At 41.5% G+C, this 27,592-nt stretch overlaps 1 protein-coding gene across 1 annotated transcript; it reads left to right on the top strand.

Moving 5' to 3' along the window:
- Positions 1-8,222: 8,222 nt before the first annotated feature.
- On the top strand, positions 8,223-26,146 carry LOC105756402 (zinc finger protein 77-like). Its single transcript, XM_023733315.1, has 4 exons — positions 8,223-8,326; positions 20,150-20,276; positions 24,676-24,856; positions 25,215-26,146. Exons 1-4 carry the CDS (start codon positions 8,324-8,326, stop codon positions 26,020-26,022), a joined length of 1,119 nt encoding a protein of 372 aa, XP_023589083.1. The 5' UTR covers positions 8,223-8,323; the 3' UTR covers positions 26,023-26,146.
- Positions 26,147-27,592: the final 1,446 nt, after the last annotated feature.

Below are 27,592 nucleotides of genomic sequence, written 5' to 3'. Positions count from 1 at the left end.
AGGTCTGGCAAATCCTCACTGCTTCTGTACTGTCTCTCCCTCCCCCGCCACTGAGTCTGATTCCTCAACTTTGTCTTTGATGTTCAGAGCTCCTAGATTGTCATATATAATCGATTCACTTGTTTTTTTGGGTCTTTGTTGTAAGAGGGACTACAGGAAGTGTCTGACTACTCTGCCATCTTGCCCCCGCCTCACATAATTGTATTTAGGTGATCAGGCTCACTGAGACCCTTGAAACTTATTCTTTCAGAAAACAATCAAAGATTAATGAGCATGTCCTGTTTCTAAGACTCCAGAAGTCTAACAGTCACGTCTCCCTGACCCTGTGAGTGTCTTAGCAAAGTTGCTAATTTTCTGTTCTTTATAATGTTTGAGCACATACTGCTCTCTTGTAAGAATTACGTATTCTGACATAAATGTCGGTCAATCAGAAAAATCCTCAGTAAGTTCCTGATATTCTACCATAAAACTACCCCAAAACCTTTGTCAAACTGGGAGTGCTTCTACAACCTCGTGGTTACCCTGCCCCAGTTTGAACTGTTCTGGTCCCTCAGTAACTCTCAGTAAACTTTGGTATTAGTCTAGATAGAGGACTCGTTTCTGTTTGACGCTTTGGTATCAGAGAAGTGGGATTCACGGGTCCATTTCCATCAGTGACCCCTGGGGATTATAGAGTTGGGTGAAGGTGCCTTCAGAGTCATTTGGGCTCACCATCTCCACGGATTCTCGGGAGTCGTCCGCAGGTAAATAACCTCTTGAATTTGAGCTATGCTTCTTTTGAGTGTGGCTTTTTGAGCCTTTTTGAGGGATCTGGTCTCTCCAAGGAGGTAAGTGAATTTAGTTTCATTTTGCACTTGCAAGTCTATTTTTGTCTGCAGAAACCTATTCCCTTGTTAGTTGAGGGATCTGTTTTGTCCTTGCAAGGGTGACTGTGTAGAACTTCAATTTTGCTCCAACAGAATCTCAGACCGTATAAGCCACAAACTGTGGACACGGGCTGAACTTTAAAAGCTTTTTAGAGTCTTTGCCACCAGCTGCAGCTGAATAAAAACACCTGTGACAGGATAAGCTTTGTTGAGAGAACAGACCAGAGTGCTAGGCTGCCCACCAGCTACAAGCAAAAGCTCACGCAATGAAGGCACATATTGATCTAAGCAAAACACTGCCCATATCCCGTGGTGCACCCCTATAGGATTTTTAAGAATCCATAACTTCAGAGAGCAACATTGAACCTTCCTAGGGAAATGGGAAATGCCAGTTCTGAGGGTGATTTACACCCCCCTCCCCTGCCACTTTGGGACTCCCATCCACTACATGAAAACACTTTTATTCCTCAAAGTGTGCATTTATTGTCTGTTTGGTGTGACCATTACTAAAGACATTCTGGAAGCCAGTGACCACTTTGGAGTTCTTCTAATTTATCTAAATATTTTTTCTGCACAGTAAATTAGAAAATATGTGCTCCAGAATTAAACAACCACAGTGGGACACCTATTTTGATTAGTATTTGTTGTTGTTGTTAGGTGCCATTGAGTTGGTTCTGACTCATAGCGAATGTATATACAACAGAACAAAACACTGCCTGGTCCTGTGTCATCCTCACAATCATTGTTATGCTTGAGCCCATTGTTGCAGCTACTCTGTCAATCCATCTCATTGAGGGCCTTCCTCTCTTTTGCCAATCTTCTACTTTACCAAGCATGATATTCTTCTCCAGGGACTGATCCCTCCTGATAACATGTCGAAAGTATGTGAGACAAAGTCTCACCATCCTTGCTTCTAAGGAACATTTTGGCTGTATTTCTTCCAAAATAGATCTGTTCTTTCTTCTGGTAGCCCATGGTATATTCAATATTCTTCTCCAACACCATAATTCAAAGGCATTAATTCTTCTTTGGTCTTCCTTATTCATCGTACAGCTTTCCCATGCATATGAGGTGATTGAAAACACCATGGCTTGGGTCAGGTGCACCTTAGTCCTTAAAGTGACATTTATGCTTTTTAACACTTTAAAGAGGTCTTTTGCAGCAGATTTTCCCAGTGCAGTGCATCGTTTGATTTCTTGACTACTGCTTCCGTGGACGTTGATTGTGGATCCACGTAAAGTGAAATCCTTTACAACTTCGGTATTTTCTCCGTTTATCGTCATGTTGCTTATTGGTCCAGCTGTGAGGATTTTTGTTTTCTTTATGTTGAGGTATAATCCATACTGAAGGCTGTGGTATTTGATCTTCATCGGTAAGTGCTTCATGTCCTGTTCACTTTCAGCAAGCAAGGTTGTGTCATCTGCATACAGCAGGTTGTTAATGAGTCTTCCTCCAATCCTGATGCCCCATTCTTCATGTATTCCAGCTTCTTGAATTATTTGCTTAGCATACAGATTGAATAAGTATGGTGAAAGGGTACAACCCTGATGCACACTTTTTCTGACTTTAAACCATGCAGTATCCCTTTGTTCTGTTAAAATGACTGCCTCTTGATCTATGTACAGGTTCCTCATAAGCACAGTTAAGGGTTCTGGAATTCCCACTCTTCACAATGTTATCCATAATTTGTTATGATCCACATGGTCAAATGCCTTTGCATAGTTAATAAAACACAGGTAAACATCTTGCTGGTATTCATTGCTTTCAACCATGATCCATCTGACATCAGCAATGATATCTCTGGTTCCACGCCCTCTTCTGAATCTGGCTTGAATTTCTGGCAGTTTCCTATCGATGTACTGCTGCAGCTGCTTTTGAATGATCTTCAGCAAAATTGTACTTGTGATATTAATGATATTGTTTGATAATTTCCGCATTTGCTTGGATCACCTTTCTTTGGAATAGGCATAAATATGGATCTCTTCCTCGGTTGGCCAGGTAGTTGTCTTCCAAATTTCTTGGCATAGATGAGTGAGGACCTCCAGCGCTGCATCCATTTGTTGAAACATCTCAATTGATATTCTGTCAATTCCTGAAGCCTTGTTTTTTGCCAATGCCTTCAGTGCGGCTTGGGCCTCTTCCTTCAGTACCATTGGTTCCTAATCATATGCTACCTCCTGAAATGGTTGAATGTCGACCAATTCTTTTTGGTTCAGTGACTCTGTGTATTTCTTCCATTTTTTTTTTTATGCTTCCTGGGTCATTTAATGTTTTCCCCGTAGAATCCTTCAGTATTGCAACTCAAGGCTTAAATTTTTCCTTTAGGTCTTTCAGCTTGAGAAATGTCAAGGGTATTCTTCCCTTTTGGTTTTCTAACTCCGGGTCTTTGCCATGTCTTTATAATACTTCACTTTGTCTTCTCGAGCTGCCCTTTGAAATCTTCTGTTCAGCTCTTTTATTTCATCATTTCTCCCTTTCGCATTAGCTATTCAACGTTCAAGAGCAAGTTTCAGGGTCTCTTCTGACATCCATTTTGGTCTTTTCTTTCTTTCCTATGTTTTTAGTGACCTCTTGTTTTCCTCATGTATGATGTCCTTGATGTCATTCCACAGCTTGTCTGGTCTTCTGTCATTAACGTTCAAATTGTCAAATCGGTCCTTGAGATGGTCTCTAAATTCAGGTGGGGAACTAAGTAGCCCATTGAAAATGGAACCAGGTAGTCCCAGGGCAGTTTCCTTATACGAATATTCTTATGGGGTAAAAAAAAGAAACCAAACCATAGGGAGGGCATGTCTTAGTCATCTAGTGCTGGTGTACCAGAAATATCACAAGTGGATGGCTTTTTCTTTTTTTAATTTTTATTGTGCTTTAAGTAAATGTTTACAGTTCAAGTTAGTTTCTCATACACAAATTTACACACATTGTTGTGTGACCGTAGTTTCTCTCTCTATAGTGCGACAGCACACTCCTCCTTTCCACCCCAGATTTCCCATGTCCATTCAACCAGCTCCTATCCCTTTCTGCATCATCATCTTGCCTCTGGACAGGAGCTACCCATTTAGTCTCGTGTATCTACTTGAACTAAGAAGCACATGTTCAGGAGTATCATTTTATATGTTATAGTCTCGTCTAACCTTTGTCTGAAGAGTTGGCTTTGGGAATGGTTTCAGTTCTGGGTTAAAAGAGTCCAGGGGCCATGTCTTCTGAGATTCCTCCAGTCTCAGTCAGACCATTGAGTCTAGTCTTTTTACCAGAATTTGAGTTCTGCACCCCACTTTTCTCCTGCTTCATCAGGGACTCCCTATTGTGTTCCCTGTCAGGGCAGTCATTGATGGTAGCGGGGCACCATCTAGTTCTTCTGGCCTCAGGCTGATGGAGTCTCTGGTTTATATGGCCCTTTTGTCTTTTGGGCTAATATTTTCCTTGTGTCTTTGGTGTTCTTTGTTCTCCTTTGCTCCAGGTGAGTTGGGACCAATTGGTGCATCTTAGATGGCCACTCACTAGCTTTTAAGACCCGAGACGCCACTCACCAAAGTGGAATGCAGAACATTTTCTTAATAAACTTTGTTATGCCAATTGACCTAGATGGTCCCCAGATCCCCGCTCCTGCTACTCTGCTGTTCCTGGAAGTGTTTTGTTGTGTTCAGGAAACTTATCTTTTGGTTTAGTCCAGTGGTGCTGACTTTGTCTGTATTGTGTGTTGTCCTTCCCCTCACCTAAGATAATTCTTGTCTACTGTCTAGTTAGTGAATTCCTTTCTCCCTCCCTCCCCACACTCGTCACCATCAAAGAATGCTTCCTTCTGTGTTTAAACCTTTTCTTGAGTTCTTATAATAGTAGTCTCATACAATATTTGTCCTTTTGTGACTAATTTCACTCAGCATAATGCCTTACAGATTCATCCATGTTATGAAATGTCTTATGGATTCATCGTTGTTCTTTATTGTTGCATAGTATTTCATTGTGTGAATATACCATAATTTGTTTATCCATTCGTCCGTTGATGGATTCGTTCGTTGTTTCCATCTTTTTGCTATTGTGAACAGTGCTGCAATGAACATGGGTGTGCATATATCTATTCATGTAACGGCTCTTATTTCTCTAGGATATATTCCAAGGAGTAGGATTGCTGGATCCTATGGTACTTCTATTTGTAGCTGTTTAAGGAAACAACAAATTGATTTCCAAAGTGATTGTACCATTTTACATCCCCACCAGCAGTGTATAACTGTTCCAGTCTCTCCATAACCTCTCCAGCATTTATTATTTTGTGTTTTTTTGATTAACACTAGCCTTGTTGGGGTGAGATGGTATCTAATTGTAGTTTTGATTTGCATTTCTCTAATGGCTAATGATTGTGAGCATTTCCTCATGTATCTGTTAGCCGCCTGTGGATGGCTTTAAAAAAGAGAAATTTATTCTCTCACAGTCTAGTAGGCTAGAAGTCTGAATTCAGGATGCCAGCACCAGGGGAAGGCTTTCTTTCTCTGTTGGCTCTGGAGGAAGATCCTTGTTATCAATTTTCCCTGCTCCAGGAGCTTCTCAGTGCAGAGAACCCAGGTCCCAAGGACGTGCTATTCTCTTATCTCTTGTTTCTTGGTGGTATGAGGTCCCCCGTTTCTCTACTTCCTTCTCTCTTTTATATGTCAAAAAAGATTGGCTTAAATTGTAGATTAATCTTGTAGATTAAGTCTATATAACTGCTGCTAATCCCATCTCAGTAACATCATAGAGATAGGATTTACAACACATAGGAAAATCATATCAGATGACAAAATGGTAGACAATCACACAATATTGGGAATCATGACCTAGCCAAGTTGACAGATATTTTGGGGGGACACCATTCAATCCATGACAGGGCAATTACAGGAAAATCAATGAATATTGTAAAAATCACACTCTGGTTACTGATTATTAATAGTATAGTTAGTGATTACAGATAGTTTTACAGCATGCTTAGATCATCGTCACAAGATGCTTACATGCGTTTTCTTTCTCTATCTTGAAAAAATATCTTGTTGGCAACAGAACCCAGGCAGCACTCTTCCTGAGTACATGTATTTTGAGGGGTGCAGATGGTCACTTGGTTAAGACCCCTCGAGGTATATGGTTTCACCTCCTGGTTTTGAGCACTGAGGAAAAACACATTTTTCTCAAAACACATAGTTGTGTTGTAGGGGAAACACATAAAGTTTAGTAAAGCAAAAAGAGTTTTATTCGGCATATATTCCAAAGGACAAAGATAGGAAAACGGACAACCATGCTGTCAGAGCCATGTCTGCCCGAGTCCAGAAAATATCGCAGAACAGACAAATGTGGGAAATCGGCCATGAACGCTGCTAGAGCCATGTTACTTGAGTCCAAAGACTATTACAGAGCCGGCAGTCTATATTAACATTACAAATGGGTAAAACCATTGAAAGCTTCACCTTTTCACAGATTGGCTAGAAACTGTGATCCTACGTTTTGAATGATCTCTCTTAACAATCATTGGTACAGGTTTCAGTATTAACAGTCAAGAGGTCTTCATTGGTAAAATCACAATTTCTAGCCAGTCTGTGAAAAGGTGACACTTTCAAAGATTCTACTCGTTTTGTGATGTTGACATATACTGATGATTCTGTAACCTTCCTCGGATTCGGGCAGACGTTCTAGCTCTGGCAGCATGCTTGTCTGCTTCCCACTTTTGTTTTCAACTATATGCCGAACAAAACTTTCTTTTTCTTTACTAAACGTTAGGATGTTTTTTCCCCTACAACAGCCCAAAGGCTAAGGCTCCTGAGCGGCACCCCAAGATAAGACAGAGTTGTAGTGCAAAGCCCCTTAACTCCCTTTTCTTCGTGACTAACAGCTGATAAGCTCTAGGCTGCATTTTCTTAGTAACATTTTCCAGGAAGACCAAAGGCCAGAAGGCTACACCTTGAGAACCAGCTCCAACCGGCTACCCACTCCTGCACAGAACCTGTCCTGGGAACCTCCCTCCTCCAGAAGGAAGCACATTTACCAGCCCACTCTTGGACCCAGAGCCCATTCTGGTGAGGTCCATCCACCAGTACATCCAGCCCAAACTTGACTGGACTCCCAAACTTGAACAGGGGAGAGGAATTCCAAGAATGGGCGGGCTAAGGGGGACCGAGGTGTAAGACCTGGAACCAGTCTCCGCATAAAAGATCCCCAAATCCCCAGCTTGGGAACCCCGCGTCGCTCCTTATCTGCGCAGATAATAAACTTGCCACTTTGTTTCCCTTGCAACTGGTCTCCGTCTTATTTCAATCAGCTAATAGGACAGGACAAGGGGCACTGGGTTACAACATCACACTGTGTTTCCTCAGTCTGGCTGTTTCAATTCCCCAAATAAATCTCTTTGCTTTTATTTTTGAAGGGAGTGTAAGTTTTGTTCAGCGCCAGGACAGAGCTTTCTTGATAATGACATTTGAATAGAGATGGCTCCCAGATCCTTGGCAAAACATCCTTGATTTACATACTTTTCAAAAAGACAGAGGAAAAATTTACAAGTTCTCTAAAGTGAATTCTGAAAAGCTGGGAGAGGGGGACCCTCCCTTATTTGCAACAGGGAGCGTTAAACCCTATTTTCAATTTGTATTTGACCTTACAAGGGCCATGCTCAAAAAACTGATCTAAAATAAATTTCCTTTTGGTGTAAAATGTACAGCTGATGAACGCATCTCACCTCTTGTGGCTGGTTTGAGATGAGTTCCGGCGCCTAGACCGGGGCTGCAGGGTTCAAACTTGGATCTGACGACCGACAAGCACTGGGGAGTCCCTGGGTTTCCAGGTCTAAATCCCCAGATTGCGGGTGGGGGAGGGGGCGTGGGCCGCTCGGCCCGGCCTGGGTCACACACCCACGTGGACACGCACGCTTCATCACACGTGGAGCCCTCACTGTTCAGTGTCTGCGTCACAAACACGGCGCAGGTCCATGGGTGGCCCCGCAGCCCCGTCCAACCCCTGACCCCGGGGACACCAGGCCCTCCTGTCCCCGCCCGAGCTTGTCGCCCCTCCTGCTCTGGACGTGGGGTCGGTCTCATAGAAACCGAGTTTGGAAGTCACTGCGCACAACTGTGTCGCTGCGTCCAGGAAGATACACACGAGGCCGAGCAACTGCGCGGTAACACCTGCGTCCGCCCGCAGCCAGAGCGCATGCGTCCACCGGTGGTTTCCCGGGGGCGGGGCCTGGAGGAAGCCACGCCCATCAGCGCGCTTGCTCCCGCCTCTGTCACTCAGCCGCCCAGAGGTGGGGCTTCCTGCCGCATTGCCCATTCAGGAGCGTCGGGGCGGAATCGAGAGCACTGTGGGCGGGACGACGTTTCCTAAACCCGCCCAGACGTCACTGCTCGGCGCGGCCGGGATTTGAAAGTTTATTACCTGTCCGCGCGTCTCCGGAAGTCTTTGCTCCCGCGGACGGGACGCCGGGAGGTCTCCAGAAGACGGTCATGGTGAGCGCGGGGTCGGGTGTCCGAGACGGGGCGAGGAGAGGGCCATCCCGAACCGGGTAGACGCAGCCGTTCGCGCGTCTCCAGGTGAAGGTCCTCACCCTGACGGGCCCGACGGCAGGACGAGAGGACCAGCCCGCGGGGTCTCGTCACAGACCGGGCGATCAGGGCGCGGGGCTGCGCGGAGGGGACGCCGGAGCCTGTGAGGGAAAGCGGCCCCGGACTCGCTGAGGAGAGACTCTGCTGGGTCCTTATTCAAACACCGGGACTGAGGGTCTTCGTCTCACTGAACTTATCAGTGGTGGTCTGAAGCCGCTGTGTCACCTGGGGTGGGGAGCAGAGGCCTGAGGCCAGTGACTCCCAGCTGAGTCTAACCTTGAGCCTGCAGAAGGGGTAAAGCAAGGGCCAGTCGGATCTTCTGGGGACCCTCCACTCAGAACAGCCCAGAAGGAGCTGTTTGTGCTGGGGGAATCTTTGGAGGGGGAGATCCAGGTGAGGGTGTGCTTGGGTCGTTTCCAAGGTTAGACTTGGAGAAGGACTTCTTTGGGTCCGACTCCTGGGGAGAGGGCTTATACATCTGAGCATTTATTTGGGTTGGAACCTTAAACTGACTCAGGTTGAGAGTTCCATGCTGGTGAGAAGTAGGCCCCTCAGGAGGGAGCAGTTCCACACCGAGCAGGAGAGGTTTTTTGTTTTTAAATGTATACTGAACCAACCTTTTATTCCTGGGATAAATCCCATTTGTGATGGTGTATAATCCTTTGTTTATGTTGCTGGATTTGGTTTCCTAGTATTTGGTTGAAGAATGTTGCATCTGTATTTATAAGGGATATACCTCTGTCATTTTGTTTATGATGTTTTTCTGTGATTTTTGTATCAGAGTAGTAATACAAGCCGCATAAACTGAGTTGGGAAGTGTTCTCTCCACAGTTGATTTTCATATATTGATACCTAATGAGTAAAGATGGTAAGCATCTTTTTGACCTTTTGTATATCTTCCTTTGAGAAATGTCTTCAAATCCTTTGCCCGTTGATTTAATTGCATCATTTGTCTATATATTGTTGCCCTTTATTTTTTACTGTTGAGTCATATAAGAGTTTTTTATATACAAGTCCCCGACTTAAGACAGGGTTTTGTTACGAAGACTCCATTATCTGTTCTGACATATAAATCTGATCTTTATTTGTTTTGGGGAGTTGGGAACATTACATATAAATTTACAGGTATATTTTAATACATACATAAAAACTACACAAATCATAAAAATTTACTCTGACGAAGAAGAGTTGGATTACTTTGGCATTTTGTCAGTTGCAATAATAACTCCACTTGTGGAAGGTTCTGGATCATCTGGATTATCCCTGGGAATGGGGATGGTGTTTCTGGTCAGAAGATTAGAGTTGTCTATATGGTTCTTTTCTTTTTTCTTCATCTGTCTCACTGCTTCCCAAATCTGACGCTAGAAAAGTGGTCAGCATTCGGGTCCATGTTTTCTAGCAACTGAAGCTTCTGATTTAGTTTAGAAAGAACGTCATCTAATCTTTTCACTGTAAAAATTTCTGACAACGTCTCTCCTTCCTCTTCCTCATTATTTCTTTCTTCTTCAGCATTTCTTTCCTCTTCAAAATCCATTAAGTCCTGGCCTGTTAATTTTCCTTCTTTGTGATCTATAAGCTGTTCCACATCAGCACTGTGAAGTTCTAAATTCAGCGTTCTTGCCATATGGGCAATTTTTCCACTGATGTCTTCCATCATATTATCCTGATCAAATGCTTGGAGTGTGTTCACGTAAATCAGCAATTTTCTCCATATCCCCTGCGTGCATTTTCCAGTAACTTCCTGCCAGGGACATGCAATGTTCTGGATATACTGAAGAATATTATAATTCTTCCAGAAATTGTGTAATGTTACTGTACCTCCATCTGTTGCAACTATTGCCTGAGCAAATGTAGTCCGTAGGTAGTAGGCCTTGAAGGTAGCAAATGCCCCTGATACATAAGCTGAATCACAGCTGTCGTTTTGGGAGGTAGACACACCAGTTTCACATCTTGAGTTAGATCCAGGGCTTTGAACCTGTTCTAAATGGTTCATTCATGGCGGACGGGAACGAGGGCAGCATTTGCAACCAAATCTTTCCCCCTTGGGATTTTGACCAGAGTAGGAAGCTGGCAGCAGTGTCCCACTCAAAGATGATGGCTGACCTTGCCACTTTGAATGTGTGTAGCTCTCAATAATCCTGCATTAACTATACCCTTTGTGGAGACAGATGGCCGTAAGTGCAGTTTGTTGTAACTCAAAACGTAGGTCAGTGACTATTTATACTTAGAATACAAGTCCCTTATCAGATTTTTGATTTGCAAATTTCTTTTTCCATTCTGAGTGTTGCCTTCACTTCTATAAATGGTATCCTTTGAAGCACAATAGTTTTACATTTTGATGAAGCTCAGTTTATCTATTTTTTCTTTTATCGCTTGTACTTTTGGTGTCATATCAAGGAAACCATTGCTTAACCCAAGATAGCAAGATATACTTCTATGTTTTTTTCTGAGTTGTATAATTTTAGTTCTTATGTTGAGTCTGTGATCCAGTTAACTTTTGTATATTGTGTAAGTATAGGTCTAATGTTCTTTTCTTTTACACATGGATATCCAGTTGTCACATTTGATTTTCATATACTGACCTTGTATCCCGCAACCTTGATAAACTCGTTTCCTATAATTTTAGTGGATTCCTAGGATTTTCTACATATAAGATCGTCTGGGAATAGATATAGTTTTACTTCATCCTTCCCAATCAAGGTGCTTTTTATTTATTTATTGACTAGTTACCCCTGCTAGAACTTCAGTACAGTGTTGAATATAAACAATGAACTTGAGCTAGAACATCCATGTCTGGTTCCTGATCTTAGAGGAAAGCATTCAGTATCGTGTTTGCTATAGGTTTTTTGAAGATGCCTTTTATCAGGTTGAGGATATTCTGTTCTATGCCTAGTGTTTTGAGTGTTAAGAAAAGCGTTGGATTTTATTAAATGATTTTTTGCTTCTGCTGAAATGACCATACTGATTTTGTTTTTCATTCTGTTAATCTGGTGTATTACATTGTCTTAGTCATCTAGTGCTGCTGTAACAGTAATACCACAAGTGGATGGCTTTAACAAAGAGAAATTTGTTCTCTCTGTGTCCAGTAGGCTAGAAATCTGAATTCAGGGCGCTGGCTCCAGGGGAAGGCTTTCTCTCTCTGTCGGCTCTGTCAGCAGGTCCTTGTGATGCATCAGTCTTCCCTTGGTCTGGGAGCATTTCAGGCATTTCATCACAGGAACCTCAGGTCCAAAGGACATGCTCTGTTCCTGGCGCTACTTTCTTGGTGGTATGAAGTCCCCACGCTCTGCTTGCTTCCCTTTCCTTTTATCTCTTGTAAGATAAAAGATGGTGCAGGCCACACTCCAGGGAAACTCCTTCTACATTGGATGAGGGATGTGACCTTAGTAAGGGTGTTACAATCCCACCCTAATCCTCTTTAACATAAAATTGCAATCACAAAATGGAGGACAACCACACAGTACTGGGAATCATGGCCTAACCAAGTTGACACATATTTTTGGGGGCACGATTCAATCCGTGACATATACTAATTGATTTTCAGATGTTAAACCAACCTTGTATTGCTGGGATAAACCCCACTTGTTCATGGTGTATAACGCTTTTCACATATTGAATTTGGTGTGCTAGCACTTGGGGAGAATTTTTGTACCTGTATTCATAAGGGATAGTGGTCTTTAGTTTTGTTATCTTGTATTTTGTTTGTTTGCTTTTGGCATTAGGGTATTGATTGCATAGAAGGAGTTGAGAAGTACTCCTTACTCTTCTATTTTCTGAAAGATTTTGTGAATGATTTGTGTTAATTCTTTAAGTAGTTGGTAAAATTCACCAGTGAAGCCGTCTGGGCCTGGGTTTTCCTTATGGGAAACTTCCTAATTACTAATTCAATCTTTTTATTTGTTTTACATCTGTTAGGTAGTCCATTTCTTGTTTAGTCAGTTCGGTAATCTGTGCCTTTCTAAGAATTTGTCCATTTCATCTCATCAGCATACATTTATTCATAGCATTTCCTTCTGATCTGATTATTTTTGTAAGGTTGGTCTTTTGTTCTGCTTTTTGACAATCAGCTTACAGTTTTGTTGATTTTTCTCTTATTTTCCTATTCTCAATTTCATTTATTTCCACTCTGTTGTTGTTAGGTGCCATCAAGTCAGGTCCAACCCATAGCGACCCCATGAAGAACAGAACGAAACACTGCTCGGTCCTGCACCATCCTCACAATCATCGTTATGCTTGAGCCCATTTTTACAGCCACTGTTTCAGTCCATCTCATTGAGGGTTTTTCTCTTCTTCACTGACCGTCTACTTTTACCAAGCATAGCATCATTCATTTCCACTCTAATCGTGATTATTTCCTTTCTTCAGCTTGCTTTGGTTTTAGCTTGATCGTTTTCTAGTACTTCAAGGTGTCAAGTTAGGCTACTGATTTGAGATTTTTCACTTGTAATATAGGCACTTATTGTTATAAATGTGTCCTTAAGAACTGCTTTAGATCTGTCCCCAAAGTTTTGTGCTTTTGTTTTCATTCCTCCCAAAGTATTTTCTAATTTACCCTGTGATTTCTAGTTTGACCTGTTAGTTATGTAGGAGTACGTTGTTTAATTTTCACATAACTTTGTGTTTCTTTTTGTTGCAAGTAAATTCACAAATATGGAATGTGGGGATAATGAAGATTAACTGTATTTCTTTAATGCCAGGGTCTACTGGTTCCACCCAGAGGCCCAAGGCCATATGCATATGAATGGGAGGATAGTCAAGGGATGGAGAATGGAAGATGAAACCGGAAAGTTTTAGAAAGGGTTATGTGTTTAAGATTATGTGTTTAATTGAATATAGTGTGGATATTGAATGTTTCTACTACCTAGCCCCCACAGTATGACAAGCTGACAGGTGCGTGGGGAAAATGTATGATAGAAATGAATATTGGGTATTACAGATTACAGAGAGTGTGTAACCCCACCTTCAGTCAGTGCTTGATTGGGTGTTCTAGAAGGGGGAGTAAGATTTGCCAGAGGGAAACACAGGCTGTTTCAGTGCAGTAGCCCTGTGTATAGAGTGGGGCTTGGGTCCCACCCAGATTTTGCATTTAAAAGACAAGCAGAACCACCTAGAACTGCTTAGAGAACAGATTTGCATTTGAAGGAAGGACCTGCAGAAAATAAAAGTGAAGTTTTGAATTTCCAGCAAGCTGTTTGCTCTTGGATGCCTCAAGGCAGGAAAAGTCAGTGCCCATCAGATGGAACCCCCTTCCAGGACTGGAAGTTAAAGGGAGGTGGCGAGTAGAGAGCCTGGTATGCTTGCTTGTGGTGACCACCTGGGTCCACTCCTGCATGGAATTGGGTGAAGTGCAGCAATGAAGAGACAGGCTGAGTTTGGACACATGTTCCATTGGTACCCATTGACCCAGCCCACAGGGGCTAGGGATGAGAGAGAGAGGAAGGGCTGTCTGATCAGAAATAAAAGGAGTTATTGGACTCCAGAAGTTTACAGGTAGAACCCATTGACCTAGCCGAAGGCCGCTAAGGATGAGAGTGTGAAGGGGCTGTCTGAAGCGCCAGGAGGTGTGAGTGAACTCTTTAGCCTGAAGCTGCTACCCATTCTGACCTAGCTTGGATGGCTAGGGATGAGCTGACCAGAACCCGACCACGTGAAGAGAAAGATATTTGACACCATGAGCTGGTGTAGATTGCTGCAGTTTGATGGCTTGCTCTGGACTGGACTTTGCTTATGGCTACAGATGTTCGTAGTTCCAACTAGAACAGAAGGGCTCCAAGACCAAGGAACATGCTTGTCTCCTCAGTACTTGTTTGATAGTTATGGGCAATTTAAAAATTGTTTATCTACATTGGGTGGAGATAAAGGCATGAAGTGGCTGGCTTACATGCTTTCGTGGGTGTGCTTATACTCTAAATGAGAGGACCAGGGAGAATCCCCACTGAAATAGTTTCCTCTGTTCCTGATGGTTCTGGGGAAGAGGGTGTTGGGGACGATGTTGATAGGATAGTATGATTCATTTGTGAGTGTTGATTGTTAACAGGGTTCATTGTGATTGTAAAAACATAAATGTAGAAACTGTAAGTGTGAAAGAGTGGACTAAGGGGGAGGCACTGCTGAACTCGAGTACAGTGGCCAAACCTAAGGTCTCTTAAAGGTTTTGCTATGCTGATACCCCTTGAGGCTCAGAGCAAGGGAATAGTCTCTCAGTTAAATTTTATCAGAGGCCAGAGAGGGTAAAGCTGAGACAACTTCTGGAGAACCTGACTGGATCAAATGGACACCTGCAGCAGCCCTGAATGGCTGGTACCTGAGTAACCTCAACCTTAGGACTCTTTGCCCTACTGCAAGACTAATTGTTAATGACTGTTTTGGACTGGTAAAATGATTGTGGGGTTTTTTTATCCTCCAGTCATGAAAGAACCATGGCTAGAAAAGCCAGGGGGTGGCCTGCATTGCGATGGATTGCTCTCTTGTGGCCTTTCTCGCCATGGTCTTTTAACTCCCAAGATGTGAAAATAGGGTAATTGTGGCCCACCAAGGGGATTGGTCAGTTTTGTCTTAAAATAGAGCCAATTCCAGAGCAGAGAAAAGATCCTACCACCATCAGGGAAGAACAGCCAGGAGCCAGCACGTCCTTTGGACCCGGGATCCCTGCACTGAGAAGCTCCTAGAACCCGGAGACAGAGCTGTAGCACTGAAGGCAGCGAGAAGCGGTGGCAGAGACCTGGCAGTAGGAGACAGCATGGTGGGCTTCCTGGCCCGGGAGAGAGAAAGCTGAGTGCCTTTGGGCAGGAGGCTTGCTCCTGGAGTAGAGTGCCTCTGGAGACTTACCCGCAGGGGCTAAAAGAGCTTTGTAACACTTCCCTGAGCAGGACAGAGGCTGAGGACCAGGGGGGTGTGCCTGCGAGCATGGCTGGGAAGAGGCTGTCCTGATGGAAGAACTGTATCCTGAGTGTTCCTGAACCTAAATTGTAACCTGTTACTTCCCTAATAAACCCAATAATTGTGAGTATTGTCTGTGAGTTCTGTGTGGTCATTGCAGTGAATTATTAAACCCAGCAGAGAAGTAGAGAGTGCCATGGGAGGGATGGTTGGTGTCAGAATTGGTAAAAATGGCAGAGAGAGGAGGCATGTCTGACCTGTGGCTTATAGGAATCAGCCTTGGGCTGTTAAATCTTGATTCCCCTTCTGTCTTGTGAAGTTAGGCCTCCTACTTTGTTCTTTTTTTTTCAGTAATGCTTTGCTTATCTGGGGCCTCTTTCCTTTCCATATAAAGTTGGTGGTTAGTTTTTCTATCTCGTTAAAGAATGCTGTTCATATTTGGATTGAGATTGCGTTGTATCTGTAGATTGCTTTAGATGGAATTGACGTTTTCACAATGGTGAATCTTCCTATCCTAGAGCGTGGTATGTGTTTCCATTTATATAGCTCTCTTTTGATTTCTTGCAATAGTGTTTTATAGTTTTCTTTGTATAGGTATTTTATGTCCCTGGTTAGATTTATTCCTAAGTATTTTGTTTTTTTAGAGCTATTATAAATGGTATTTTCTTGATTTCCTTTTCAAAATTGTCTTTTTTGATGTGTAGAAATCTAACCGATTTTTGTACATCTGTCTTGTATCTTGCTACTCTGCTGAATCTTTCTATTAGATCTAGTAGTTTTCTTGTGGAATCTTTGGGGTTCTCTATGTACTGTATCGTATCATCTGCAAATAGGGATAATTTCACTTCTTCCTTTCCAATTTGGATCCCCTTTATCTCTTTTTCTTACCTTATTGCTCTAGCTAGGACTTCCAGCACAATGTTAAATAGGAGCAGTAAAGGACATCTTTGTCTTGTTCTTGTCTCTGGGAATGCTTTCAGCCTGTCTCCATTTAGAATGATGTTGGCTGTTGGTTTTGTATAGATGCCTTTTATTAAGCTGAGGAATTTCCTTTCTATTCCTATTTTATTGAGAGTTTTTTAATCAGGAATGGGTGTTGGACTTTATCAAATGCCTTTTTTGTATCAATTGAGATAACAATGTGATTCTTTTGTTCTATTTATATGGTGGATTATGTTGATTGATTTTCTAATGTTGAACCATCCTTGCATACCTGGTCTGAATTCTACTGATCATGGTGTATTATTTTTATATAATGCTGAATTTTATTGGCTAGAATTTTGTTGAAAATTTTTGCATCTATATTCATGAGAGATTGGGGCATAATTTTCTTTTTTTGTAGTGTCTGCCTGTCTTTTGTATCAGGGTTATGCTGGCTTCATAGTATGAATTTGGGAATATTCCTTCCTTTTCTATGCTCTGAAATAGTTTGAGTAGTACTGGTGTGAATTCTTCTCTGAATGTTTGGTAGAATTCTCCAAGGAAGCTATCTGGGCCAGGGCTTTTTTTGTTGGGAGGTTTTTTTTTTGTATTACTTCTTCAATCTCTTCTCTTGTTATGGGTCTGTTCAGATTTTCTGTGTCAGGTTTGTGTTAGTTTAGGTGGGTAGTGTGTTTCTAGAAATTTATCCATTTCCTCTAAGTTCTCAAATTTGTTGGAGTACAATTTTTCATGGTATTTTGTTATGATTCTTTTTCTTTCAGTTGGGTTTGTTGTAATGTCCCCCATCTTGTTTCTTGTTTGGGTTATTTGCTTCCTCTCCTGTTTTTGTTTTGTCAGTTTGGCCAGTGGTTTGTTGATTTTGTTATCTTTTCAAAGAACCAACTTTTGGTCTTTCTATTGTGTTTCTGTCTCTTTCATTTATTTCTGTTCTAATATTTATTATTTCCCTTCTTCTGGTACCTTGGGCTTGTTTTACTGTTCTTTTTCTGTTTGTTGAAGTTGTAGCGCTAATGTTTTGATTTTGATCCTTTATTCTTTTTTGATATATGTGTTGATTGCTATAAATTGATCTCCGAGCACTGCATTTTCTCTGTCCCAAAGGTTTTGGTATGATGTGTTTTCATTCTCATTTAATTCTAGGAATTTTTTTTCTTGGAATTTTTTTGATTCCCTCTTTGATTTCTTCTATTACCCAGTTGTTTTTAAGCGAGATGTTACTCAGTTTCCATGTATTTGATTTTTTCCCTGCTCTTCCTAGTTTTTGATTTCTACTTTTATGGCATTGTGATCAGAGAGAATGCTTTGTATTATTTCGATGTTTTGGATTTTATCGAGCGTTACTTTGTGGCGTATTTGGTCTATTCTGGAGAATGTTCCATGTGCGTTGGTAAAGAACGTATACTTTGCTGCTGTTGGGTAGCATGTTCTATATATGTCTATGAGCTCAAGTTGTTTTATTGTGGCCTTTAGATTTTCTGTATCTTTGTTGAGTTTCTTTCTAGATGTCCTGTCCATTACTGAGAGTGGTGTGTTGAAGTCTCCTACTGTTATTGTGGAGCTGTCTGTTTCTCTTTTTGATGCTGTTAGAGTTGATGTATTTTGGAGCCCTGTCGTTGGGTAGGTACATTTTTATTAGAGTTGTATCTTCTCGGTGGATTGTCCCTTTAATCATTATAGAGTGTCCTTCCTTGTCTTTTATGGTGTATTTTGCCTTAAAGTCTATTTATCTGAGATTAGTATTGCCACTCCCACTCTCTTTTGGTTACCGTTTGCTTGATACGTTTTTTTTCCATGCTTTGATTTTTAATATTTTTATGTCTTTGCGTCTAAGGTGTTTTGTACACAGCATATTGACGGGTTGTGTTTTTAATCCATTCTGCCACTCTGTCTCTTTAATCAGTTTACATTCAGTGTGATTATTGGTAGGTATGAGTTTATTGTTGTCATGTTGTGCTTATTTTTTGTGGTGCTGATGTTTTCTTTGTTTCTCTTAAACTTTCTTGTGCTGAGTTCTTTTGTTTGTGGAGTTTCTTTTCTTTCCTTTTGTTACTTTAGATTTTGTATTTATCGAGTCTTTTTTTTCTTTTTTCTTTTGTTAAGTAGGTTTGTTAACTCTCTTTGTGGTTACCTTGAAATTTACCTATATCTTCCTAAGTTTGAACCAGTTTTTTATTACTTGATATCTGGAGTTCCTCTCCATTTGAAAGTTCTATAGCTACACCATTTATTCCCCCTTTTATTGTTTGACATTGTTATCATTCACAGATTGACATCTCTGTTTCCCTGTTTTAAGTATTTTAGCTTTGTTTTATTATTGAGCAGTTTCTTCTTCCATTTTGTGTTTGATCTAGTTCTTTATCCCTTCGTTTGATGCTTAGGGTTCCAAGATTGACATTTTTATCTGTTTTACTTAGTTTTTCAGGTCTTTGCTGAAGAGGGACGGTATGATGCGTCTGTCTAGGGCACCATGTTGGCTCTGCCCTATTTTTTTTAAATTTGAGTATGATTGGACAAATGATAAATTTAAGAAGGATTGATTTCTTCTTAACACACATTTCAACATACATGGGGTCACCATGAGTCAGAATTGTATTTGGCTTTATCATCTTGGGAAAACTTAAAAATATTAGTTATGTGTAACACCCACATCACTGAATGGATTCCCTTGACACCACGTTTTACTGAACATGAAATGCACCATTATTTTATACACAAGTAAAAATTAGAAAATTGAAGACAAAGATCCCTGACACAGTGTTATGGTTCATTGAATATAAGGTGAGTTCCAGTTTACAGTCGTGTTAAAGGTGAAAACACACATCCTCCAGTTGATGCAATACAGTGGGTTACCTATTTAACCGTCATGGGTTTTCCAGGTTTATTTTTCTCATGTTCTGCTTTTATATTTTAAATCCCTTCCATTTAATTTCTTTGTGAATATATCGTTATCTTTTTACCTTATGGAGTTGACTCTATTTCCCTGCTGCCTAACTCCAGTAAAGTATCAGTTCCTTCTTTCTAGCTGATGTAGGTGGAATTTTTTTTTTTAATTTGTTGATTTTTGTGGTTTTCTTTAGACAATCTCAGGGGTTTTTTTTTGTTTTTGTTTTTTCCCCATAACTGTTGGCTCTTTATTTCCTGGGTGTGGTGTCCTCCCCTGTTGCTCGAAAGATATTGATTAGACATTTTTCTTTTCCCTCGAAATCACCTTTGGCTTCCTTAGAGTCAGACCCTTCAGTGACTGTCTTTGTGGTGCCACTGTCCTCTAATTCTGGCACTTGGTTATTGATTTGACAGTCCATGCTGGCTTGGCAAATTCTGCGGGAGCCAGGTGTTTACTCATACCTGATAGGCGTTGCCAGGTCCCAAGGCCCTGGCCTTGCTGTTTGCCCACAGTGTTCCCATCATCCTGGGAGGAGAATGTGTCTCTGCCTTTGCTGCGTCCTGGGGGATTAGAGCAGGCTCCGTAACTCTGCTGCCTCCATGCAGGACTTGTTGAAATCAAGCAGCATCAAAAATGTATTTGCAACACCCGTTTTCATTCCAGTTCTTTGTATCTGATAAGAAAACAATATCTTAGCAGACTGCGTGTCTATTCCAGTGTTTTCTGAAGGATGATTTTGTCAGTCTTTACTCTGCCCCAGAATCTGCCCAATATCACTAAAAATAATGATCTTTAATGATGTGAGCATAAGTATATATCAGTTGTTGTTGTCTCACATCATATTTTGAAAGCACATCAGATTGTATTGCCTTGATGATTATCATCTCCCACAAGAGTGCCAGGTTCCTGTGGTTCAGAATCCTATGAATAAGTGAAGTACTCCAGGCTGGGAGCTTCCCTGCATCTTCCTGCACACACTGGAGAGATGGTGCCTTGTTGAAACAGTATGTGGACTCTTTCAGGACTCAGTGGTCTTTGAGGAAGTGGCTGTGAACTTCACCCGGGAAGAATGGGCTTTGCTGAATGCTGCTCAGAGGAAGCTCTACAAGGATGTGATGCTGGAAACCTTCCAGAACTTGGCCTCAGTAGGTAAGGATGGCATCATTTCTTCACTTAATCTTTTGTGGAACAAATACATCTTCCACATGGTCGTTTTTTACTTGGGCTGAGGAATGAGAATATGTTGGAAGAAAGACATAGTCCCAGACCTCTTGGAACTTGACGTCTGGTAGCTTTTCCATGAAAACAGAATTTTATTTATTTAACTGACTTTTTATTTCTCTTGGTTAAAAGTCTCAAGGCTCCCTAAGTTTATAAGTGTGGACATATTCTGCAGTGTCACTATGGAGCACAGAGGAACTTTCTGCTTTCACCCCTGTAAGAGATATACTGTGATAAATACACATTTGACATTGTAATTTTGCTGCAGTTGAACCTGCTCTTACCCATCTTCAGTCACTGCAGAGACCAAAGTATTGGCCCATCTCATGGAGATGCTTGTCCTTCACCATCCTCCCTCGTCATGAGCTTTTCTCCATAAGTAGGGTGTCAGCCACACACACCCATGTCATCCACCAGTGGGACCTGGGGACAGTGGAGGGGGGACTCCTCTAGGGCATCTGTGCATGAGAACACTAGGAAGACAAGGATCCTTGGGAGGACAGGGCTTGGATAAGGGAAATGTATTTGCAAATATCAATTAGAAAAGTAAATCAGTCTTTGAGAAAGATGAAGTTAGCCACTTATCTTGGCTTCCTTGTTTCACTTTTCATTCATGCTCACACTTCCCTTCTTCTCAGCTCAAGACTTTCTGTATTTCCTCTTTTAAGTTTATTTATGTATTTGTTGAAAATATACATATCAAAATATACACCAATTTAACAGTTTCTACAGGTACAGTTCAGTGACATTCTTTAAGTTGCACAACCATTGTTACTGTCTTTTTCCAAATTATTCCTCCATCATTAACATAAACTAACTGGCCCCTAAGCTTCTCATCTAACCTGTTGAGTTGCTGTTGTCAGTTTGGTGCCGTATAGATAGATCTTAAAAGAGTACAATGGTCAAGGCAGACATTCTTTACTAATTAAGCTAAGTTACTGTTTGGTTTAAAAAAGACTTCAGGGGATAGTTCCTATTTAAGGTTTAAAGATTATCTTAGTGCAGTAGTTTGGAGAGTTCATCCAGCCTCAGTGGCTCCAGAAAGTCTAGATTCCATGAGAATTTGAAACTCTTACTTGCATTTTTCCCACTTTTGATCAAGATTCTTCTACAGAATCTTTGATCAAAATGTTCAGTAATGGTAGCTGGGCACCATTCAGTTCTTCTGGACTCATGGCAAGGGAGGCAGGCAGTTGTTCATGGCAGCAACTAAGCACAGATTGCATTTTTGCCTCCTATTCTTGACTCTCCTTTCTCTGCTGCTCCAGGCACATAGAGAGTAGTTGTTGTACCATGGATGGCTGCTTGCAAGCTTTTAAGAATCCAGACACTGCACAACAAACTAGGAGGCAGGACAGAAGCACTAAAAATATATTAGGCCAATTAACTGGGATATCCAATGAAACCACGATCCTAAAGCTTCAAACCATGAGATGTTGATTGTATGTATATAAGCAGCATCAACAGCTACTCTTTTGTTGTGACAATATATATGACACAACATTTGCCAGTTCAGCATTTATTAGGTGTACATCTTAGTGATATCAATTACATTAATCTGTTGTGCAACCATTACTCTTAATAATCAGTGCCAACTTTCCCATCATCATAAACAGAAACTCATTGCACTCTAAACAATGGCTGCCCTTCTCTCCCTGCCTACCACCCTGGTAGCCACTAACAAACTTTGGTCCCTATACATTTGCCTAATCTTGTCATTTTATATAAATGAGATCATACAATATTTGTCCTTTTGTGGTTGACTTATTTCTCAGCATAATGTTCTCAACATAGCACTGCTTCCTTTCTCTTTATGGCTAAGTGATATTCCACTGTGTGGACGGACCATATTTTGTTTATCCTTTTGTCCTTTGATGATATTTACTTTTCATCTTTTGACTATTGTGAATAGTGCTGCGGTGAACATTGGTGTACATATGTCTGTTTGCTGCTTTTAAGTCCCTTGAGTATAAACCTAGGAATGGAATTGCTGAGTCATATGGTAGTTCTAGTTTTAGTTTTTTGAGTAATCTCCATAATGTTTTCTACAACTGTCTGTACCATTTTGCACTCCCTCTAGCAATGGATAAGCGTTCTAATTTTCCACATCCTCATCACACTTGCTGTTTTCCTTTCTTAATCTTGCCATCCTAGTGGAATATAATGGTATCTCATTGTGGGTTTTTTTTTTAAATTTATTTTTATTTTTCATTGTGTTTTAGGTGAAAGTTTACAGAGCAAAGTAGTTTCTCGTTAAACAAGTATTACACATATTGTTTTGGGCCATTGGTTGCCAACCCCATGACGTGTCAACACTCTCCTCTTCTGGATCTTGGGTTCCCCATTGCCATTCGTCCAGCTTTCCTGTCCTCTCCTGCCTTCTTGTCCTTGCCCCTGGGCTGGTATGCCCATTTAGTCTTGTATACATGATTGAGCTGTATGTATTATTGTTTGTTTTATGGGCCTGTCTAATCTTTGGCTGAAGGGTGAACCTCAGGAGTGACTTCAGTACTGAGTTAAAAGGGTATCAGGGGTGATTCTTGTTGTGGTTTTGATTTGCATTTCTCTGATGAGCATCTCTTCATGTACTTGTTGGCCTTTTGAATATCCTGTTTGGTAAAATGTCTATTCAAGTCCTTTGACTGTTCTTTGATTGGGTTATTTTTTTTTTGTTGTTGTTTAGTGGCATAAGTTATATATATATATGTAATTTGGATGTTACTTTTATCAGATATATGGTTCCCGAAGATATTCTTCCAGTCTGTAGGTTGTCTTGTCACTTTTTTGATGAAGTCCTTTGATGAACAAAATTACTAATTTTTATGATGTCTCTTTTATCTGTTTTGATTTTTGCTGTTTGTACTTTTGTTATTGTATCAGATAATCCATTCTTAGGCTAGGCTCAACAGTTACGCCCCTGTATTTTCTTCTAAGAATTTTATGGTTTTAGTTTTTACATTTCCTTCTCAGAAGAATACTTTCTGTATTTCCTCTTTTAAAGTTAGCATTTGTGCATATCCATTTTGCTCAGTTCCTCCCTACTTTGCTTTTCTGATAATATGATGTCAACATTAGTCTCTGTTTGGAAGTATTTCTTAGTAGAAGGAGACGCTGGGTGGTGCAAATGGTCAGCACACTTGGCTGCATTCAAGTCTATCCAGAAGCAGCATCAAGTCCATCCAGTTACTCATTTATTAAGAAAGGCCTGCTGATCTACTTCGTAGCAGATAAACTACCATTTTGACCCGTGTTCCCTATGATTGCCAAAGTCCTCAGAGTCTTTGCAAGGACTGCACTAAAAGGGCAGAGTGGGCATTCCACACCTTTATCATTGTCAAGGTTCAGCATGAATCTAGTTCCCAGCTGGAAATGGATCCAGGTCTCACCTTCCCACATCTTCGTTCCTCAGCTCCAGCCACTTTCATGGCACTGCCTCTCCGACCTGATTACCCAGAATTGGATCAGACCTCATTCCCGGTCACCCTAGTTGGGCCAAAACATCCCAGGCTACCTGGGGCAAGGTCGTCAGAGACCAGCTGTAGGTTCAGGAGTCCGTACAGCTCCCTGCACTTCAGACCAGCCAGTCTCCCTCACTTTCTAGTCCCCTGGGACTAGGTCACAAGCTAGAAGGACTCTGTCCTTCTTCATCGACTGCCCATGCAGCCTTTCCCTCACTACCAGCCACCCAGAACTGGGTCCACACAAATTGTCCTTCCAGTCGTTGCTGGCTCATTGCCCCTGTGGGTTTGTTAATTCTGTGTAATGGCTCAGAAAATTCATGGAGACTATTGCTTATACCTAATAGTTACCCATTTATTATAACCAAAAAGGATACAAGTGAAGAGATGCATTAGGCAAGGTCTGGGAGAGGTCGTGGCATGAGGCTTCCATTGCCCCCAAGGACATGCTGCACCCTCTCCCATGCATGAATGTTCTCACCAATTCAGAAGCCCCAAAGAGGACGGTCCAAGGTCCCTTAGTCATTGGGACCTCAGTGAATATACATGATTAATTGCATCATGTCCTCCTCCCATCCTGAAGTTAGTTAGCCAGGCGTGGGGCCACTGTAGCTCCTACTGTACCTGCCTGGCTATTTTGGAAAACAAAGACATCTTGATTGCTCAGGTTATTTTCAGAAACCAGAGACAAGCAACCAAACTGAGTTCTTTGTCCCATAGTCTTCCTTTGCTCTCATGCTCATAATTCCTTATAATATTTGTTTCATTTCTGGATCAGTATATGGAAATAAATCCACATGGTCTGTTTTCTTTCCTTTAACCATCGTTTTTATCTCCATGAAATTAAACTGTTTTATTAATTTTTGCAGATAGTTGTACTCAAGTTAAAACCAGTGGATCAAGTCCTCAGCAGGGTATTTTTGGGAATGAAATATTCAATGGAGAGAAAATAATAAGTTTCATAAGAAGTGATTCCTGGTCAAATTTGGAAGAAAAGGGGAATGTTCATAACATTGAAGATTACCCCCAAATCCAGAAGAAGCGTTCGAGGTGAGTGACACTGGCACAACAGGAAGGAGTATCCTAGCAGAGTGTTAGACTATATTAAAATTACAGAAAAAGTATAGATGTAGCTAAACAATTGTGTACACACAGAATTTTTACATGACAATGTTTTTGTAAATGTAACGTAGATATTGAGGGTCTGAAACATAATTCAGTTGGAAACAATGGTCAGGAAACCCCACAGTGAGAAAGAGTTTGAAAGCAATGGCTTTATTCAAGCCCTCAGCCAAGCATTCAGATTGTTCCACATCGACAGAGTACAGACAGTGCAGAAAACATTTGCATTCACTGAGAATGTGAAATATGTAGTCATACTAATCATTCACTTGCCTCTCATCTTTAGGGAACGTGTGAACAGTCACAGAGGACAGAAAATCCCTGCATGTGAAATATGTGGGAAAATCTTTATGCATTTGTCTTCCCTTAAACTACATTTAAGACGGCACAGTGGAGAGAAACCCTATGAATGTAAGGAATGTGGGAAAGCCTTCAGTTGTCCTACATACTTTCGAGAACATGTGAGAATGCACACTGGAGAGAAACCCTATGAATGTAAGTACTGTTGGAGAGCCTTCAATTTTTACTCATCCCTTCAAGAACATGAGAGAACGCACACTGGAGAGAAACCTTATAAATGTAAGCAGTGTGGAAAAGCCTTCACTAGTTATTCTGCCCTTCATGGACATGAGAAAACGCACAGTGAACAGAAACCTTATGAATGTAAGCAATGTGGCAAAAGTTTCCGTTGTCCCAAATATTTTCGACAACATGTGAACATGCACAGTGAAGAGAAAATTTATGAATGTAAGGAATGTGGGAAAGTCTACAGTATGCCTGCAAACCTTCGACAACATATGAAAACGCACAGTGATGAAAGACCGTATGAATGTAAACAATGTGGGAAAACCTTCAGATGGCCTACCTCCTTAAGAAACCATATGAAAATGCACTCGAGCGAGAAACCCTATGAATGTAAGCCATGTGGAAAAGCCTACAGGTGTCTCATATCTCTTCAAGAACATCTGAGAAGACACACTGAAGAGAAACCCTATGAATGTTACCAGTGCGGGAAAGTCTATAAATATTTCAAATACTTTGACATGCATATGAAAATGCACAGTGGAGAGACACAGTATGTATGTAAGGAATGAGGGAAGCCTTAAGAATACAAGGCATGTTAGGAAACCTGTAAAATGGGACTAGTAGTAGTGTTAGTACCTGTGTAACTTAATGGGGAATAATGAGAATCACCATCAGCAAGAAGCTGATTCCCATGAGGTAGAGATCAGACATACATCCATTGCCCAACCTTTTTACCAATTCTGACACCATCTGTCCCTGCCATGGCACTCTACTTCTCTGCTGGGTTTGACAATCCGTTGCAGTGGCCACACAGAACTCAAGAGACCATACTTACACTTCAGTGATTTATTAAGGAACAGGGTACAAGTCGGTATCAGGATCAGGAAGCATGTAGGATGAGTCTCCCTTCACTGCAGGACAGCTCTCTTCAGCTCCTTTCAACCGTGCAGGATTCCTCTTGGCCCTGCCATCTGTTGCTGCCTTTGCCACTGGACCCCTTCTGGACCTCTTGCTGTCTTCAGTGTTAGAGCCCTTGACCAGAATTAGAGCTTTTTAGGAGATTCCTTGCCTCCTCTTTTTTTCTCTCTCTGTCTGTCTTCTCTCTTCCTTCTACTTCTCGTTTTTTTTCTGTCTCTGAAAAAAACTTCTGTTGCGCTGGCTGCATCTATATACACAGTTCTTTGTCAATTTCAAGGCATGACCCCTCTCAGTGGGGGACCACAAACTGACCAATCCCCTCTCGGTAGGTCGCAGACACTTCATTTGCATAGTATGCACAGCTAGGCTACAACTCACTTCATTGGCATTGTTGACTAATCCCTGCAAGGTGCATACCAATCACATGGCAGGCTGTAGCTCAGGACCAGGCAAAAGGTAGCAAACCAAGTTGTTTACCGCTTACTCAGGAAATGTCAATCAACCCAGCAAAAGCAACAAACCCTCTGGGATAGAAAACTAGGGCAAAGGTAACTCTTCAGGGCTTAGGGGGAAAGTCGATCTGTTTTTCCAAAGAACCAAGGCAAAAGGCCACTTGAAGGAACTCCTTTCACCACAACTGTCATTGTAGGTAAGGTTGGGAACAACATCTCCCAGAGTCTCTTCTGTTTATGTTTCCGGGTTCACGAGGTGAGGAAGGTGCATGGGTGTTGTAAGGCAGAAGTGAAGAAGCCATTTCTTTCCATTCTGCTGGGCCATCAGGATTGAGAGATGTGTAGGAACCCAGTAGCCTAGGTCACAGCTCATCTTTGATGTCCGGCTTTGTCACTCAAGAATAGTTCAAACCACATACCGCGTGTTTGACGTGTTAGCAGCCCTTCAGAATAGAGACGTTCAGAGAGACAGCCCACACTAATGGGTTAACATGAACAACTCTGAAGTAAGCAAGGGGTGCAAATGAAATGCGTGGTTGTTCTCAGAAAGTATAAGAATGTTCCAGGAAGTGTATGTCAAAAATATTCTTGGAAAGTGCTTGCACCAACTGTTCTCAGAAGCCTCTGTATATATGAACAGATTAAGAAGAAACTGTTGTTGGTCACAGTCATGCTGGAATTTATATATAAAAATGTTACCTGATTGAGGTCTGTGCTCTGGAGCAGTTGAGCCAATGAAACGTACTCCAAGTCAGAGAAAGTTTATTAG

The sequence above is a fragment of the Trichechus manatus genome, unplaced genomic scaffold (assembly GCF_000243295.1).
Source record: "Trichechus manatus latirostris isolate Lorelei unplaced genomic scaffold, TriManLat1.0 scaffold00057, whole genome shotgun sequence".
Taxonomy (NCBI): Eukaryota; Metazoa; Chordata; class Mammalia; order Sirenia; family Trichechidae; genus Trichechus; species Trichechus manatus.
Note: the sequence above shows the minus strand (reverse complement) of the source record. Positions and strands in the feature narration are given on the sequence as shown.